General features: G+C 43.1%; 1 protein-coding gene and 1 pseudogene across 4 annotated transcripts in view; one reads left to right on the forward strand and one right to left on the reverse strand.

Moving 5' to 3' along the window:
- Positions 1–15624, reverse strand: part of RSF1 (remodeling and spacing factor 1) — a 116558-nt gene extending 100934 nt beyond the window's left edge. For 2 of the 4 annotated variants that reach the window (XM_045577665.1, XM_036428527.2), the window contains exon 1: positions 15142–15623. In XM_045577665.1, the coding sequence (XP_045433621.1) occupies positions 15142–15331 (190 nt within the window). In that variant the 5' untranslated portion in view covers positions 15332–15623. Of the gene's footprint in view, positions 1–15141 lie in introns of all 4 variants that reach the window. The other 2 variants (XM_036428529.2, XM_036428530.2) reach the window with 2 other exon arrangements.
- LOC118713682 lies at positions 3223–3922 on the forward strand (annotated as a pseudogene).
- Positions 15625–15667: the final 43 nt, after the last annotated feature.

Genomic DNA, 15667 nt, shown 5'->3' on the forward strand with positions numbered 1-15667 from the left:
TAATTAAATCCAAAATGGAGGACAGTGGTTGCCTGTGGGAATGGAGGAAAGAGAATCAGAACAGCATTCAATCAATCTGTAATTTGTGAAAGCAAAAGCAAGGATATTGAAAGAAAAGAAACATCCTAAAAAAGTTCAGAACGTCAGGGATTAAAAAAACAAAACAAAAAAAAACCATGAAAATCTTTCAGGAAAGAAAAGAAACTCACTTTCAAAGGAACAAGAATCACATTGACAGATTTCTCATCAGCACCAGTAGATGCTAGAAGATAAAAGAGCAATATTGTCAAAGTTCTGGGGGGAAGTTATTTGAACACTGGAAAACTGTATTCAATCTAAATGGGCACTCAGAAAAGGGGGCAAAATAAATATTTTCAGACATGCAAGAACTTCAAGTTCACGTTCACCACTTAGAAACCTTGTTTGAAAAAATAATGTAATACAGTAAAAAAATTAATCTAAGAAAAAAATGTGGGAATCAAAAACAATGGTGAGCAAATAAACTGTTAAAATATAGTTTAACTTAAATAATCGTTGAGGAACATATAAATAAATGAAGGACAAAATGGAACTAAAATCCCAGGTAGTTAATATATGGCAGGTTGAGTGTGGGACTGAGAAGCAGGATCAGGGAGAGAGCCTATTAAGATTCTTATATTGCTTTGTGTAAATTACAGTTATTAAAGCAATTTACTGTGCTCTAGTATTTACCTTAGAGAAATCTCCCAATATTCATTTCCTTGTAGACAGATTATTTACATATTGATAATTCTAGTTTAAGAAATATACATATTTTTTAAGTGCTAACATTTTGTTTTTTAATACAATGAACTATTCTTCACTAATTAAATGGCCTGAGACCAGACTTTAATTATAACTCAAGTAACATTACAGGTTTGAGTGTCTAATGCCATGTATAGCAGTTGGAGAAAGTCACCCCTGATATGGAATTCAACTCAAATATTTCTGATAAAGAATCTTTCAATTAGTCAAAAATTACTTAACCAAACCACACACAATACACATTTACTTATGTACTTCCCATCTATATAATGTACTCAATCCACACAAAATATTTTACATATCTGTTTCTCAATTGAGAATGGCATTTCAATTTGAAGTTCCATTTCTTTGTAGGGAAGGGAAAACAAAGAATATTCAATAAACTATCAAATCTTTAGCCAGAAGAACACAGCAATCCCTAAAATTATAACAAAAATTTAAAAAATACCTCAGTTAAAAAAGCTTTACCTATGAAAAGAATACAATTAAACACCAATGCCAAGATAGTTTAATAAAGTTTATTTTAATTACCTTGATTTAAGTACATAAATAATGTACTCTAAAAACTGCCCTTAACAAAATGTTAAATATATATTTTACATATGTATAGGAACTCAAACAATTCAGAAAAACAAAAAAAAAGCAGTAAAATAAGATCAGATTTGCCTTATTCTGCTTATTCAAAGTAAGTGTTTCGTAAGCTATAAACTTAACACAGCTAGTTCTTCAAATAGTGCTTGTATATGTTTATTAGAATTCTGAATTTTTCAAAATAGGAAATCACACCCATTCTCCATAAGCCCTGGAGGATGTCAGATAGTCAGTTTCAGCTCTATCCCCACAGACACGATCCAGACAGGAGGGAGCCCGATCCCCACAGGTCTGATCTGGACAGGAGGGAGCTGGATCCTGTGTGCTGAGCATCTGTCTCCTGGTGGTCAGTGCACATTAAAGCTACCAGTCATTCTGTTATTTGATCGCTTAGGTTTTTATATGTATAGATTGATGAGATATGAATTGGGGCAAAGGCTGTGGTAGTAAGAAAAAAGGCTAAATCTGAGATTTTGTAGGTAGAATTGATGTAAAGGATCTTTGAGTAAGAAGAGTTTAGTATGATTTCTAAGTTTCTGACTTGGAGAATGAGGAGTTAATAGTTCATTTTACTGTGGAATGAAGAAATGGCCAAAAAAGTCCAGGGGTCCCGGATTGCAAGAGGCCTCTAGTAATATTATAACAACTTCTAGCTGATTTCCCTTATCCTCAAGCTGCCCACTCTGCTTTTCCAACAACTCAAAAAAATTTAGTTTCAGAAATAAAAATTTCAGGCCTGAATGGTGTGGCTCATTCGTTAAGCATTGACCCAAGAACCAAGAGGTCCTCAGATTGGGGGCACACGCCCAAGTTTCAGGCTCAATCCCCAGTAGTGAACATGAAGGAGACATTGGGTTGATGTTTCTCTCTCTCTCTTCCTTCCACTCCTTTCTTCTATGTCCAAAGTCAATAAAAACATTAAAAAAAAAAAAAAGAAAAAGAAAAAAAAAAAGAAGGAAAGGAAAGGAAAGGAAAGGAAAGGAAAGGAAAGGAAAGGAAAGGAAAGGAAAGGAAGGAAGGAAAGGAAGGAAGGGGAAAGGAAGGGGGAAAGGAAAGGAAGGGGGAAAGGAAAGGAGAAAGGAAAGGAGAAAGGAAAGGAAAGGAGAAAGGAAAGGAAAGGAGAAAGGAAAGGGAAGGAGAAAGGAAAAAGGAGAAAGGAGAAAGGAGAAAGGAGAAAGGAGAAAGGAGAAAGGAGAAAGGAAAGGAAAGGACTTCAAGGTATTTATAACTCATGTCCCAATCTAATTTTCTCACATGGTCTGAAGTTCCTCAACCACAAATCTTTTAGAAACATAATGCCTAAAGTTACCAACTGCCTAATAATCTGAAATGTTTCACACTACTATGACTTTTCCCATGCTGTTCCCTACCTGGAATGCTTTTCCATCTCCTAGTCAACCATTCATATTGCCATAATGACTACAGTGATGCTTTGATATGCACTGGAAAAAGTTACTTGCTCTTTTCTGTTCCCAAATTATAGTAATTATACTTCTATATCATTTTTTACATAACTAGATTCAAGTAAATATGAACAGGTAAACATGATATGTATATATGCTGTTTACAAGAGACACACTTTAGAATTAAAGACTCAAGGAAGTTGAAAGGATAGAAAAAGATATACCATGAAAAGCAGTAACCAAAAGACAACTGGAGTGGCAATAGTACCACTGAGACAAAATAAACTTTAAGATAAAATTTGAAGTAAAGTACCAGGTGACAACAGACATTCCTGGCTACACATTAGAACTGCCAGTGCCCCCTTTCCTCCCCTCTTAGTGCTTGGCAAGACTGCCTGCCTTCCTCTTTCCTTACTGCCCCCACCTTCCCAGGTCAGTCTACACTATGGGTTTTGGAGACCTGAGGACACCAACCTCCTGTTGCTCAACAACTACCTGGGGACAAGAGCTACATCAAGGGGTATGTGCCGTCACAGATACTGCAGTATTTGAAGCAGTCTCCAACCCACCACATACTGTATCATCCCCCACATTGGTATAATCATCACATCAAGTCTTATGAAAAGAAAAAGGCCAGCTTGTCAGGAGTAAAGAAAGCTCTGAGCAAATACGGCCCTGCTAATGTGGAGGACACAACAGGAAGTGTAGCTACAGACAGTAAAAACCATTGGATCTGATGAGGAAGAACAAAGCAAACAAGTGAAGAGGCTAAGAGAAGAACACCTTGCACAGTCTGAGTCAAAGAAAGCCAAAGAAGCTGCTCTTTGCCAAGTCTTCCATCTTATTAGATGGAACTTGGGGATGACAAGTCAGATATGGCAAAAGTAGAGCATTGTGTCAGGAGCATTCAAGCAGACAGCTTGGACTGGGGGCTCTTCTAAACTGGTTCCTGTGGAGTATGGAATTCAAAAACTTCAAATACAGTGTAAGTAGAAGATGATAGTTGAAATAGATACACTGGAGGAGCGGATCATGGCTTTTGAGGGCTTTGTGCAGTCAATGATTATGGCTCCTTTCAGCAAGATCTAAAACCCATCATGGATCACTGGCCTTAAATAAAAGCATAAAAGAAAAAAAAAAAGAAAAGAAAAGAATTGCTGATGCCAGGGTCCCGATCTCCAAATATTCTGGTTTTATGGGCTTAACAAGACCAAGGCATCAGTATTTTTCAAAAGGATTCCCTAAAGTGATTTTAATGTGTAGCCAGAAATAGTTGATTAAATTAGTATACTAAAGGTTGAAAAACTCAGAACTAAAAGGAAAAAACAAGGCCACTTCATTTATTTAGGGTAAATGGAATTCACAACAGTAGGGGAATGAACGCTGGAGGCCTTTGATGACATACTGCACAAAACTTTACAATATAGGAGATGGGGTCTTACTTCAAAAAGATTCAAGAGAATTATTCCTAAGTCTGAGGAACATTACAGTCCTAAGCAATGATGAACCAATAAAGTTTCCTAAAAAAAAAACCACACATATATATATATATATACATATATATTGATATATATATATATATATATTTTGATACACACACAAACACACACACACACACACATAATGATCCAATTAAAAAATGGGCAATGGACCTAAATAGAATCTTTCCAAAAGAAGACAGAAGGAAGGCCAAGAGGCACATGAAAACATGCTCAAAGTCACTAAATATCCAAGAGATGCAAATCAAAACAACAATGCAGTAAGATCTCACACCTGTCAGAATGGCTAACATCAACAAATCAACAAACAACAAGTGTTGGCGAGGTTATGGAGAAAAAGGAACCCTCGTGCACTGCTGGTGGGAATGCAGACTGGTGTAACCACTGTGGAGAACAGTATGGAGTTTCCTCAAAAAACTGAAAATGGAACTCCTATTCGACCCAGTAATCCCACTCCTAGGAATATATCCTAAGAAACCAGAAACACCAATCAGAAAGGAAATATGCACTCCTATGTTCATAGCAGCACAATTTACAATAGCTAGGATTTGAAAACAGCGTAGATGCCCATCAGTAGATGATTGGATCAAAAAACTATGGTACATCTACACAATGGAATACTATGCTGCCATAAAAAAGAAGGAATTCTTATCATTTGCAGCAACCTGGATGAAATTGGAGAACATCATGCTGAGTGAAATAAGCCAGTCAATGAAAGAGAAACACCACATGACCTCACTCATTTATGGATAATAAAGAATATTATAAACTGATGAACAAAAAGATAGATACAGAGACAGTAAAGCAACAAGCAGACCATCAAATTACAGCGGGGAGGACAGGGAGATATGGGGGAGATAAGAGATCAACCGAAGGACTTGTATACATGCATATAAGCAAAGCCAATGAACGAAAAACTCGGGGGGGGGGGGGGAGGCATGTACGGGAGTGGGGGGAGGCAATAGAAAGATATGTATTCATATAATACCTTAATAAAAAAAATTTAAAAACACATTGACAAATTACACACACACACACACACATATATATATATATATATATATATATATATATATATTTCAGAGTAGAAGGGAAAGGAGAGACAAAAACATCAATGATGAGAATCACTGATTGGCTGACTCCTGCATATCTCCTACTGGAGATTGAGCCTGTAATCCATAGGGAATCAAACCATAACCTTCTGGTTCAAAGGTTGATGCTCAACCACTGAGCCACACTGGCTGGGCCAGGTAAAGATTCTAGTTCAAGGCATTGAATTGCACCTTTGAATTTGCATTTCTTTACTTTTAATATACACATATCTCAGCATCCCATTATAATAGTATCTTATCCTATATATCTTCCTATATAATAAAAGGGTAATATTCAAAATTGACCCTAACAGTGGAACAACTGGGAACAATCAGTTGCTATGACCCGCACTGACCACCAGGGGGCGGACGCTCAACACAGGAGTTGCCTCCTGGTGATCAATGTGCTCCCACAAGGGGAACTCCACTCAGTTACAATAATGGCTGATGGCTGCGAGCACAGCAGTGGTGGCAGGAGCCTCTCCCTCTTCCTTGGCAGTGCTATCGATGTTCAACTGACAGCTTAGGCCTGCTCCTGGACTGAAAGACTGCAGGTTGGGCTGAGGGACCCCTTCCAAGTGCACAAATCTTCTACCTTCAATTAATACATCCTTTCCCATCTGAATCTGTGGCATCAGCATCCATCCAACCTAATCTTCACCAAGACCTGGGCTGCTATCTCCAAATCAGATTTTAAATCAGTCCACTTGCAATATTACAACAATTCTTACCCTACTGCCAATTACTATCTCACTTGCCCACACCCCCATCGTAGTCTTGCCTTATGATGCAGTTACCTAAAAAAATTAAAAATAAAACTACCGTATGACCCAGCAATTCCATTTTTGGGAATATATTCAAAGAAATCCCAAACACTACTTCGAAAGAATATATGCCATGCCCCCTGCCATGTTCATTTCAGTGTTATTTACAATAGCCAAGACTTAAAAACAGTCCAAAGTGCTCATCTGTAAATAAGTGGATAAAAAAGCTGTGGTACATTTACACAATGGAATACTACTGGGCCGTAAAAAGAAGGAAATCTTAACCTTTGCCACAGCATGGATGAACTTGGACAGCACTATACTAAGTGAATAAGACATTCAGAGAAACAAAATGAAGTAATGAGAAAGACTTATAGAGAGCAGTTAGACATCAATCAGTTGCGATGGGGGCTTCTGGGGAAGTGCAATGATTGAGCAAAAAAGAGAAAAAAATCTCATGGACAAGTACAACATTGTGGTGATTTCCAGGGGATGGTAGGAGGTGGAAGTGGAAGAGGGTATGGGGGGATAAATGCTTATGGAAGGAGACTTGACTTGGAGCGGTAAGCACAAAATACAGTGTACAGATGATGTGTTGTGGAATTGTGTACATGAAATCAGTATAATTTTGTTAACTACTGTCACTCAAGTAAATTAAATAAAAAGGAAAAACAAAACCAAAAAGAAAAAAAAAATCCCCAAAGTTTACTGTACTTGTATATACATAGCAGATACTTAATACACATACTATATAATAAAAGAATAATATGCAAATTAACCATCACTCCGCTACTCCCACAAGCCAATCGGGAGCGAGTATGCAAAGTAAACCAACCAAGATGGCTGCATCCACAGAGAGAGCAGGATAGAGGCTTGGGATTCCCCGATGATGGAAGCCAAGCTTTCCGCACACCCTGGCTGGCCCGGGCCTACGCTTAAGGCTACAAAGTTTCAATTACAGAAGACACATAAATCCCAACAGAAATGCCGGGCAACCGAGGAGCTGGAGAGAACAGAGGCTAAGGTTGCCCCCAGAGATGCAAGCCAAGTTTCTTCAGCCCTGGCTGGCCCAGGCCTTCGCTCCAGGCTACAAAGTTTCAATTACAGAACATAAATAAATTCCAAAAGACATGGCTGCTGCCACAGAGGGAGCAGAAGGCTTGGCTCCACTCCAGGCTACAAAGTTTCAATTGTAGAAGACACATAAATCCCAGATACCAGGGCCTCTGCTTGGGTCGCTGGGGGGCGTGGCCAGACTGCAAACCACCACAGGCCCCTCGCCCAGCCTGTCCCACACCCCAAGTGAACCCTGATCCAGGACACCCGTTAGGGTAAACCAGCTGGCCCCCACCCATGCCCAGGTCTCTAGCCTATCTAATAAGGGTAATATGCAGATTGACCATGACTCCAACACACAAGATGGGTGCCCCCATGTGGTCAAAGATCCTGCTCCCAGGTGGACACAAGATGGCCACCACCAGATGGCCAGCAGGGAAGGGCAGTTGGCAGGGACTAGACCTGCAAGGGAGGGCAGTTGTGGGTGATCAGGCAAGCGAGGAGGGCAGTTGGGAGGCACCAGGCCTGCAAGGGAGGGCAGTTGGGGACAATCAAGCCTGCAGGGAAGGACATTTAATGGGTGGCAGAGTAGGAAAGTTGGGAGCAAAGAGGCTGGCAGGGGAGCAGTTAGACATCAATCAGACTGGCAGGGGAGTGATTAGGGGGTGATCAGGCTGGCAGGTGAGTGGTTGGGAGCCAACAGTCCTAGATTGTGAGATGGATGTCCGACTGTCTGGTGAGACTGGGTCTAAATGGGCAGTCGGACATCCTTCGAGGGGGTCCCAGATTGGAGAGAGTGCAGGCTGGGCTGAGAAACCACTCCCCGTCCCTATGAACGAATTTCGTGCACTGGGCCTCTCGTATTAAAATAAAGTAGCTAATAAATGCTTACCTTTTAAAATATATTTCTATTGATTTTTAGAGAGAGAGGAAGGAGAGAGAAACACTTATGTGAGACACAACAATGATAGGCTCCTGCATGCCCCCTTACCAATGCATATATCCTGAACCAGAATCAAATGGGCAACCTTTCAGTGCACAGAATGACATCTAACCAACTAAACTATACCAGCCAAGGCAATGCTTACCTTTCTCAACAGTTAAGACTCCTATATAATAAAAGCCTAATGTGCTAAGTGTCTGGTTGACCAGTCGGGCATTCAACCATCAGCATAGCTGATGATATGCTAAGGCCGCTCAACTGCTTGCTATGATGTGCACTGATCACCAGGGGCAGATGCTCTGACCAGTAGGACTGAGTCCAACAGGCTGGACACGCCCTGGAGCTCTTCTACAGGCCCTCACCCCTGGCAACCCCCCATGTCCCTCCCTGGCGCTGATTGTGCATTGGTGGGATCCCTCAGCCTGATGTGCGCACTCGCACAATCCTGGACCCCTCGGAAGATATAGAGGAGCTGATCTCAGCCTGATCCCACAAGACAGGCCAACGGACCCCACTGGTGCACAAATTCGTGCATCAGGCCTCTAATTTAACATAAACTCCAAGGCAAACTTCTTAGTAAGTAAAAAACAAGTTAGTCAACTTGCATTAACCAGCCCCATTTAGCCAGAAAAATCCTGTTCCTATTATATCCAATTCTGGGACAATGCTAGCAACCTCCCTCCAAACCTCCATAACTTTGGTTACCTCAATTTAGTAATATACCAAAAAGGATGGAGAATACATTTCTCTCTTTCCATGTACCAAATACCCAAAGAATGTTTCTTTTATCAAAGGAGGGAAAGCCAAAATTTTCTTCCATCAAACCAGGTTCTGCTTGCAGCAATGCTACCACCAATGATCTACCACTGTTGACCCAGACAACTCCCAACACTTGCATCTGGTAAGATCTTTTATTTAAAGCAACAGATGGTGGCTCCAGTTATGGCCAAGTCACGTTTCTACATTATCTAATGCACCTAAAAACTATTGTCACACATTTCAATCAGCAGCAGCAAGGGAGAACATAGTAAGTTATAGCCACCACTCCAGTTAAAAAAGTCAAACAAAAAAACCCTAATGATTCCACTTCTTTACTCTTTACCTAGACAAGTAACGCAGTCAACCATAGTATAAATTATGGTAATGATAACACATTATCCATACATACTTAAATAGTTATTAGATAAATATAATGTCTCAAACAATACCATGTAAAGACTATTTTTAAAGAATGAAAGAGTGTATTTTCCTCTTTAAAAAGAATGTTCTTTCCAGGGGAGGAAAGATGCTTGGGAGCTCTGAGAGTTGGTAATGCCACAAAGTTAATGTCCACTTTCACTGTGTCCATATGCTCTGGTCATCCTCCCCCAGGTCAGGAGGAAGCTGGGGAAGCCCAGACAGCACAGAATTAGGAGAGTTAAAGTAGAGAGGAGGGAAGGGATAAAACAGCACCTTCAAATGGCACACCATTTTCCTAGTCTAATGACTATCAACTTTTTTTTTTTTTTTTTTTTTTTTTTTTTTTTTTGCTAATAATTTCAGCATATAGGTGAATTTTTCAAGCAACAGTCTGAATAACACCAATGGTCAGTTAGCTGTATACATTTGAAATCAATCTCTGCACCTTGGTTTTCTTCCCTGCAAAATAAAGGCAAAATAGATGCAAAAGCTCGTTCTTTCTAGCCCTAAAAACGCAAAGACAGTCTCCAGACTCTCCAGCAGCGGTTGCCAAGCAGTGGTCTGCAGACACTGGTGGTCCACAAGATCTGAAAGGTTGGTGACCGCTGCTCTATAGCACAGGTTCCCAAGCTTTCTAGGTTCATGTTACCCTCATTATTTCAGTAATGTTTCCCTTCATAGCAGCCTTAGGCCAAGGAAGAATAACAGTTCCATTTACTCTCAGTAGCCATGTGAAATCAAACCTATCTCAGCTAGGAAAAAAAAAATACATTCTTAAACAACCACAATTACTACTTATGGAATATGTATTACAGTTGGGCATTGCACAACTTCTAAAACTTTGGAATCAGATTGGACACTGCTATCTTTATTTCCTGTTCCACAATTATTTTCATGCAGTTTGCATTTTATCACAGGAACCCTCAAAACTCACAAAGCTTGCCGGGACCGGTTTGGCTCAATGGATAGAGCGTCGGCTTGGGGACTGAAGGGTCCCGGGTTCGATTCCGGTCAAGGGCATGTACCTTGGTTGCGGGCATATCCCCAGTAGGGGGTGTGCAAGAGGCAGCTGATCGATGACTCTCTCTCATCGATGTTTCTAACTCTCTATCTCTCTCCCTTCCTCTCTGTACAAAATCAATAAAAATATATTTAAAAAAAAAAAAAAAAAAAAAAAAACTCACAAAGCTATGTCACTGAAAGGAATGTAGCACAATCTAATTTTGAAACCATGAACTCTCTCAAGCTAGTAGCTCACCAAGCAACCAAGAGATGTCAAGCATTGCTCTACCTCCCTTGAAATTTTAAAGTTCACAGCAGCACCTCTGAGAGTTGGTGGCAATACCCTGGGGTGCCGTGGTGAAGTTTGGGAAACATGGCCACATGGTAAGGTATTATATACTTTTGTGACTTGGACTTAAAACAGACCTGGGTTGGAAATCAGATTCTACCAATAACTATATAATCTTGGGCATTAAGCAGCTGAATCATTCTCTTAAACCTTAGGTTCTATGCCTGTCAAAAAGGAATAATACCAGAAACCTCAGATAATAGTTGTAGCCCTAGCCGGTTTGGCTGAATGGATAGAATGTCGGCCTGTGGGCCAAAGGGTCCTGGGTTAGATTCCTGTCAAGAGCACATACCTTGGTTGCAGGCTCCTCCCCCGCCCAGGCCCTGGTAGGCACTCGTGCAGGAGGCAACCAATAAATGTGTTTCTATCACATCAATGTTTCTGTCTGGCCTTCCCTCTCTCTTCCTCTCTCCCTAAACGTCAATGGATAATATCTTCGGGTGAGAATTAACAACAACAAATAAAGAGTTGTAAGGAATAATGAGCTGTATGCACATAGTAAATACTCAATAAATGGCAGCTATTATTATATCATTAAAACTGAACAAGTAGTTTACAAAACCAGATTTAATAATTGACTCTATAGGGATGAAGGTAACATTCTAAGCTGAAGCCACAATGTCAAATTAAAATGTACAAATATTTGCCTTAACTGGTTTGGTTCAGTGGATAGAGCGTTGGCCTGGGGACCGAAAGGTCCCAGGTTCGATTGTGGTCAAAGGCATGTACCTGGGTTGCGGGCACATCCCCAGTAGGGAGGGTGCAGGAGGCAACCAATTAATGCACATGTGTCAAACACAAGGCCCGCGGGCCAAATCCGTCCCGCCAGGCCTTGCAATGTGGCCCGCACCACGCTGTCATCACTGCACTCCGCTGCGTTTCCATCACAATGACAGTTTATGACTGTTCAGTAAACCATTCGGCCCGCAATTTAGGCTGGATTTTAGATTTTGGCCCCTTCTTTGATTGAGTTCGACACCCCTAAATTAATGTGTCTCTCTCACACTGATGTTTCTCTCTGTGTGTCTCTCCCCCTCTTCCCCTACCATTCCCTCTAAAAGATCAATAGAAAAATATTCTCAAATGAGGATTACAAAAAAAAAAAAAAGTGTCTTTCAAGGAATAACCACAATAGGAAACTAGGACCCTTTAAACAGCATTAAGAACTGTGTTTTAAAAATACTTAAATTTGCCGAAACCGGTTTGGCTCAATGGATAGAGCATCGGACTGAAAGGTCCCGGGTTCGATTCCGGTCAAGGGCATGTACCTTGGTTGCGGGCACATCTCCAGTAGGGGGTGTGCAAGAGGCAACTGATTGATGATTCTCTCTCATCGATGTTTCTAACTCTCTATCCCTCTCTCTTCCTCTCTGTAAAAAATCAATAAAATATATTTTAAAAGTCACTACGTTTTAAAAAAATAAATAATAAATAAATAAATAAATAAAATTTGTAATACAAGAATATCTGGAGGTGCATGATTTATGAAAGGAGTTTTGAATGAAGATTTTTTTTGTTTTTTAATTTTAATTTATTCGTTGATTTTAGAGGAGGGAGAGAGAAAAAAACATCAATTTGTTGTTCCACCCATTCATTTGTTGATTCTTTTTTAAAAATATATTTTTATTGATTTCAGAGCGAAAGGTAGAGGGAGAGAAACATCAATGAAAGAGAATCATTGATCAGATGCCTCTTGCACACCCTCTACTGGGGATACAGCCTGCAACCTGAGCATGTGCCAGTGGCAGAAATCAAACCTGGGACCCTTCAGTCTGCAGGCAGATGCTCTATCCAGTGAACCACACCAGCTAGGGTCATTGGTTGATTCTTATATGTACCCTGACAGGGGACCGAACCCACAACCTTGGTGTAGTGGGAGGACATTCTAACTAACTGAGCTACCCAGCCGAAAGGATTTTTAAAACATTTCATTTGATCCTGAAATTATTTCAATTTACTGAAGAAACTGAGGTTCACAGAAATTAAGTAATTTGTACTACAACCCACGTATTACACAGTTCAACACTATACACCACAACTCCTTCTGGAAAGACTTAATTCAAATCTTGTTGGTTGGACCAGTATTGTTTCATCAACTATTTCAAGAAGGTTAACCATCACCTAAGGCCTGAAAATGAAAATCTTTCCCATGCACAGTAATGGCATGTCACCTACAGAGACTTTTCATTTGCCAAGTATCCTGAATTGCGTGATATTAATAATTATTGTTAGGCCACCTTGTGACAAGACATATTGTCGTTGGAAATACAGTGGCTGAGCCCACTGGTATAATCTTTCAGCCCATATTATTTCCCATTTTTTACTTAGCTGGTGTCCCATTGTTCAACTCTAGATAGATAACATGAAGCATTAAACTGATTCTGATTATTTTATCTTCTGTTATTAATATAAGCCAAATGCAATTGCCAAGATACTTAAAAGGAATGTAGGGGCAAGCATGCTTGTATACTCCTCAAAATAAAATAACATCACAAAGGTGCCTTTAAATTTGGTTAAAGTAAATTCCAAAAATAATTTATCAGCAATCCCTTTCCCCAAATTCCCACACTTTCCCTCTGATAGATCACTATCATTCCCCAGGGTATCCTAAAAGCAAATTACTAAGGCATTCTACTTCAAAATGACCAATTCCTTAGAAACTGAACGTAAATACAATTTAATAATTAAATTGCTACATTGGAGGACTTAAGTTTTAAAGAAATTCTATAGGAAGTCTTTACATAAAGTCTTAATGTAACTAGTCACCCTCCTATTTTTATACTATATAAAATATTAGCCTTTTATGTGCCAGAGTTTGTTAAGAGGAGAGATGATTTCGGCAAGAAAGAGTAAATATAAGCCTGCACCATAACTACTGTGTTTATTTGGGTCCTTGGTAACATGACACCATTTTCTCTACAGGTAATATTTTACAGAACTTCACACTTGGGCCCTTCCTAACAAATGTAAATATACAGTTAACAGAAACTTCATGGAAGATGGAAAAGAAACAGCTGTCTCGTACAATACTGAGTCCACTCTGGCCATCGAATACGGACAAACACAAAGATCTATTTGGAAGAGGCTTCCTCTCCAGCCAAGGGCTGTTCCCAGAGAAAGGCACCGATCAGAGCACAACAGAAAAACCTTCTCCGGGGGAAGAATTGCGTCAGGGGGGAAAACGGGGGGAGAGAGCATGGATCGGAAATAAACAGGGAGTGTATGAGCTCAGGGTGAGGGCTAAAGGCAGCAGGCGCAAACGCTGAGATGCTCCAGCGAAAAGACCCAGCAGCAGCAGCAGCAGCAGCAGCAGCAGGAAGTTTCAATGGGGCCGGGCAGAGCATGCGCCCTGCGCCCGCACGGTGGCCTTATGTGGAAGGAGCACCACTTGCAAACACCAATAATAGACCAGCGGCACCAGAGAGAAACATGAGCAACAAGCACCTCTTCAACTGTTTCCCCTCCGCCCGAGCCCCTCCTCCAGCCTACACATTAACCACCCCACCCGGCAAATGGGAGGGCGATTTCTCCTTCCCCTAAGCCTGGCAGCCTAGATGAAGGGGGAAGGGACTGAAAAAGTGGGGAGATGCTTTCCTAGGGGGGGTGGGGAGGAGGGCGGGGAGGGTGGTGTCGGGGTGGAGAAGAGGGAGAGAAAAAACTATGGGGAGGAGAAATTAACCCTCTACCCTCCAAAGCGGAGGTGAACCGACTTAGTCTCCCTCTCCACCCCCCACACCCCAAAGCGAGAATGGAAGAGGACACCCCCCCCCCTCCCACGGGGGAGGAGCAAATCTGCCTACTTGCAGGAAGGAGTTTTGGGGGTTAAATAGGCCCTCGAGGAGGAGAAGAAGCCAAGAGGGACGAGAGCCGACTCTCTCCGGGGAGTTCCCACTGGAGGGAGAGCTGAAGTGTCCGCAAGCCCCCGCCCACCCAGGTGGAGGGAAAGAAAGGGGCGCCCGGAGATGAGCCCAGCCTCTCCCCCGAGATGGTCAAGAGGATGGTGGGAGGAGGGGAAGCAGAGCCAGGGAGAAGAGGAGGAGGAGGAGGAGGAGGAGGAGGAGGAGGAGGAGGAGGAGGAGAAAAGCGCAAAGCTGGCCGGAACCTGCGCTCCCCTGCCCCCGCCGCCGCCGAAGAGGGAGCCGGGGTGGGGGACCGGCCTCCACCGCCGCGGGGGAGCCGTCCCCGGGTCAGCCGCTCCGCACAAGGACCCCTCCCCGCCCCAAGCCCACACCTAGCCCGCGACTCCCCCACCTCCAGCTCGGCGCCTGGCCGGCCGAGTGGCCCTAGGGGGCCTCCGCCCCGCCTCCTCACTCACTGCCCGAGCCCCCCGGGGGCTGAGCGGGGGAAGACAGGCCGGGCGGAGCTGCACCCCAGGTGCCGGGGGGAGATAGAGTCGCCGCGGCCCGGGGGCTGTGGGGAGAGCAGCAGCAGAGACGCGTGCCAGGGCCGCTTCCCGCCGGGCGTTCGGGCCCCTCGCTTACCTTCCCCGCTGCCGACGTCCCGCGGCGGCGTCTGCAGCACCCGCTCCAGCTCGGGGAACGGCAGCTCCGGCAGGTCGAGCAGCGGCCCGTAGCGCTCCAGGAAGGAGCACACCACGGCGAAGTTAGGGCACGAACCCGGGCAGCCCGGAGGAGCCAACGCCGCCGCCGCTGCCGCCGCCGCCGCCGCCATTTTGAACTGGAGGATGGAGGAGGAGGGGATGGGGGGGCTGGAGGGGTGCCGGGGTGCCGAGGACTAGCAGGGTGGCTTCACAGACGACAGGAGGCGCTAGCTCGTGGACGCCCCTGCACGGCCGAGCTCCTCCGGCCCCGGCGCCGCCGCCGCCGCCGCCGCGATCCCACAATCCAGCAGCGGCCGGGAGCAGTCGAGAGCCGAGTGTGACGGGAGGAAAGAGAGACGCTCGGCGCCTTTCACTTTCCTCCCTCTTCCCGCCCCCTTCCCTCCCCGGCCCTCGCTCCTCCCACTTAGAGTTCCTCGCAGCCTCGTGTGACAGGGGGGAATGAAAAC

Source organism: Pipistrellus kuhlii, unplaced genomic scaffold (assembly GCF_014108245.1).
Source record: "Pipistrellus kuhlii isolate mPipKuh1 unplaced genomic scaffold, mPipKuh1.p scaffold_m20_p_9, whole genome shotgun sequence".
NCBI classification, from domain to species: Eukaryota; Metazoa; Chordata; class Mammalia; order Chiroptera; family Vespertilionidae; genus Pipistrellus; species Pipistrellus kuhlii.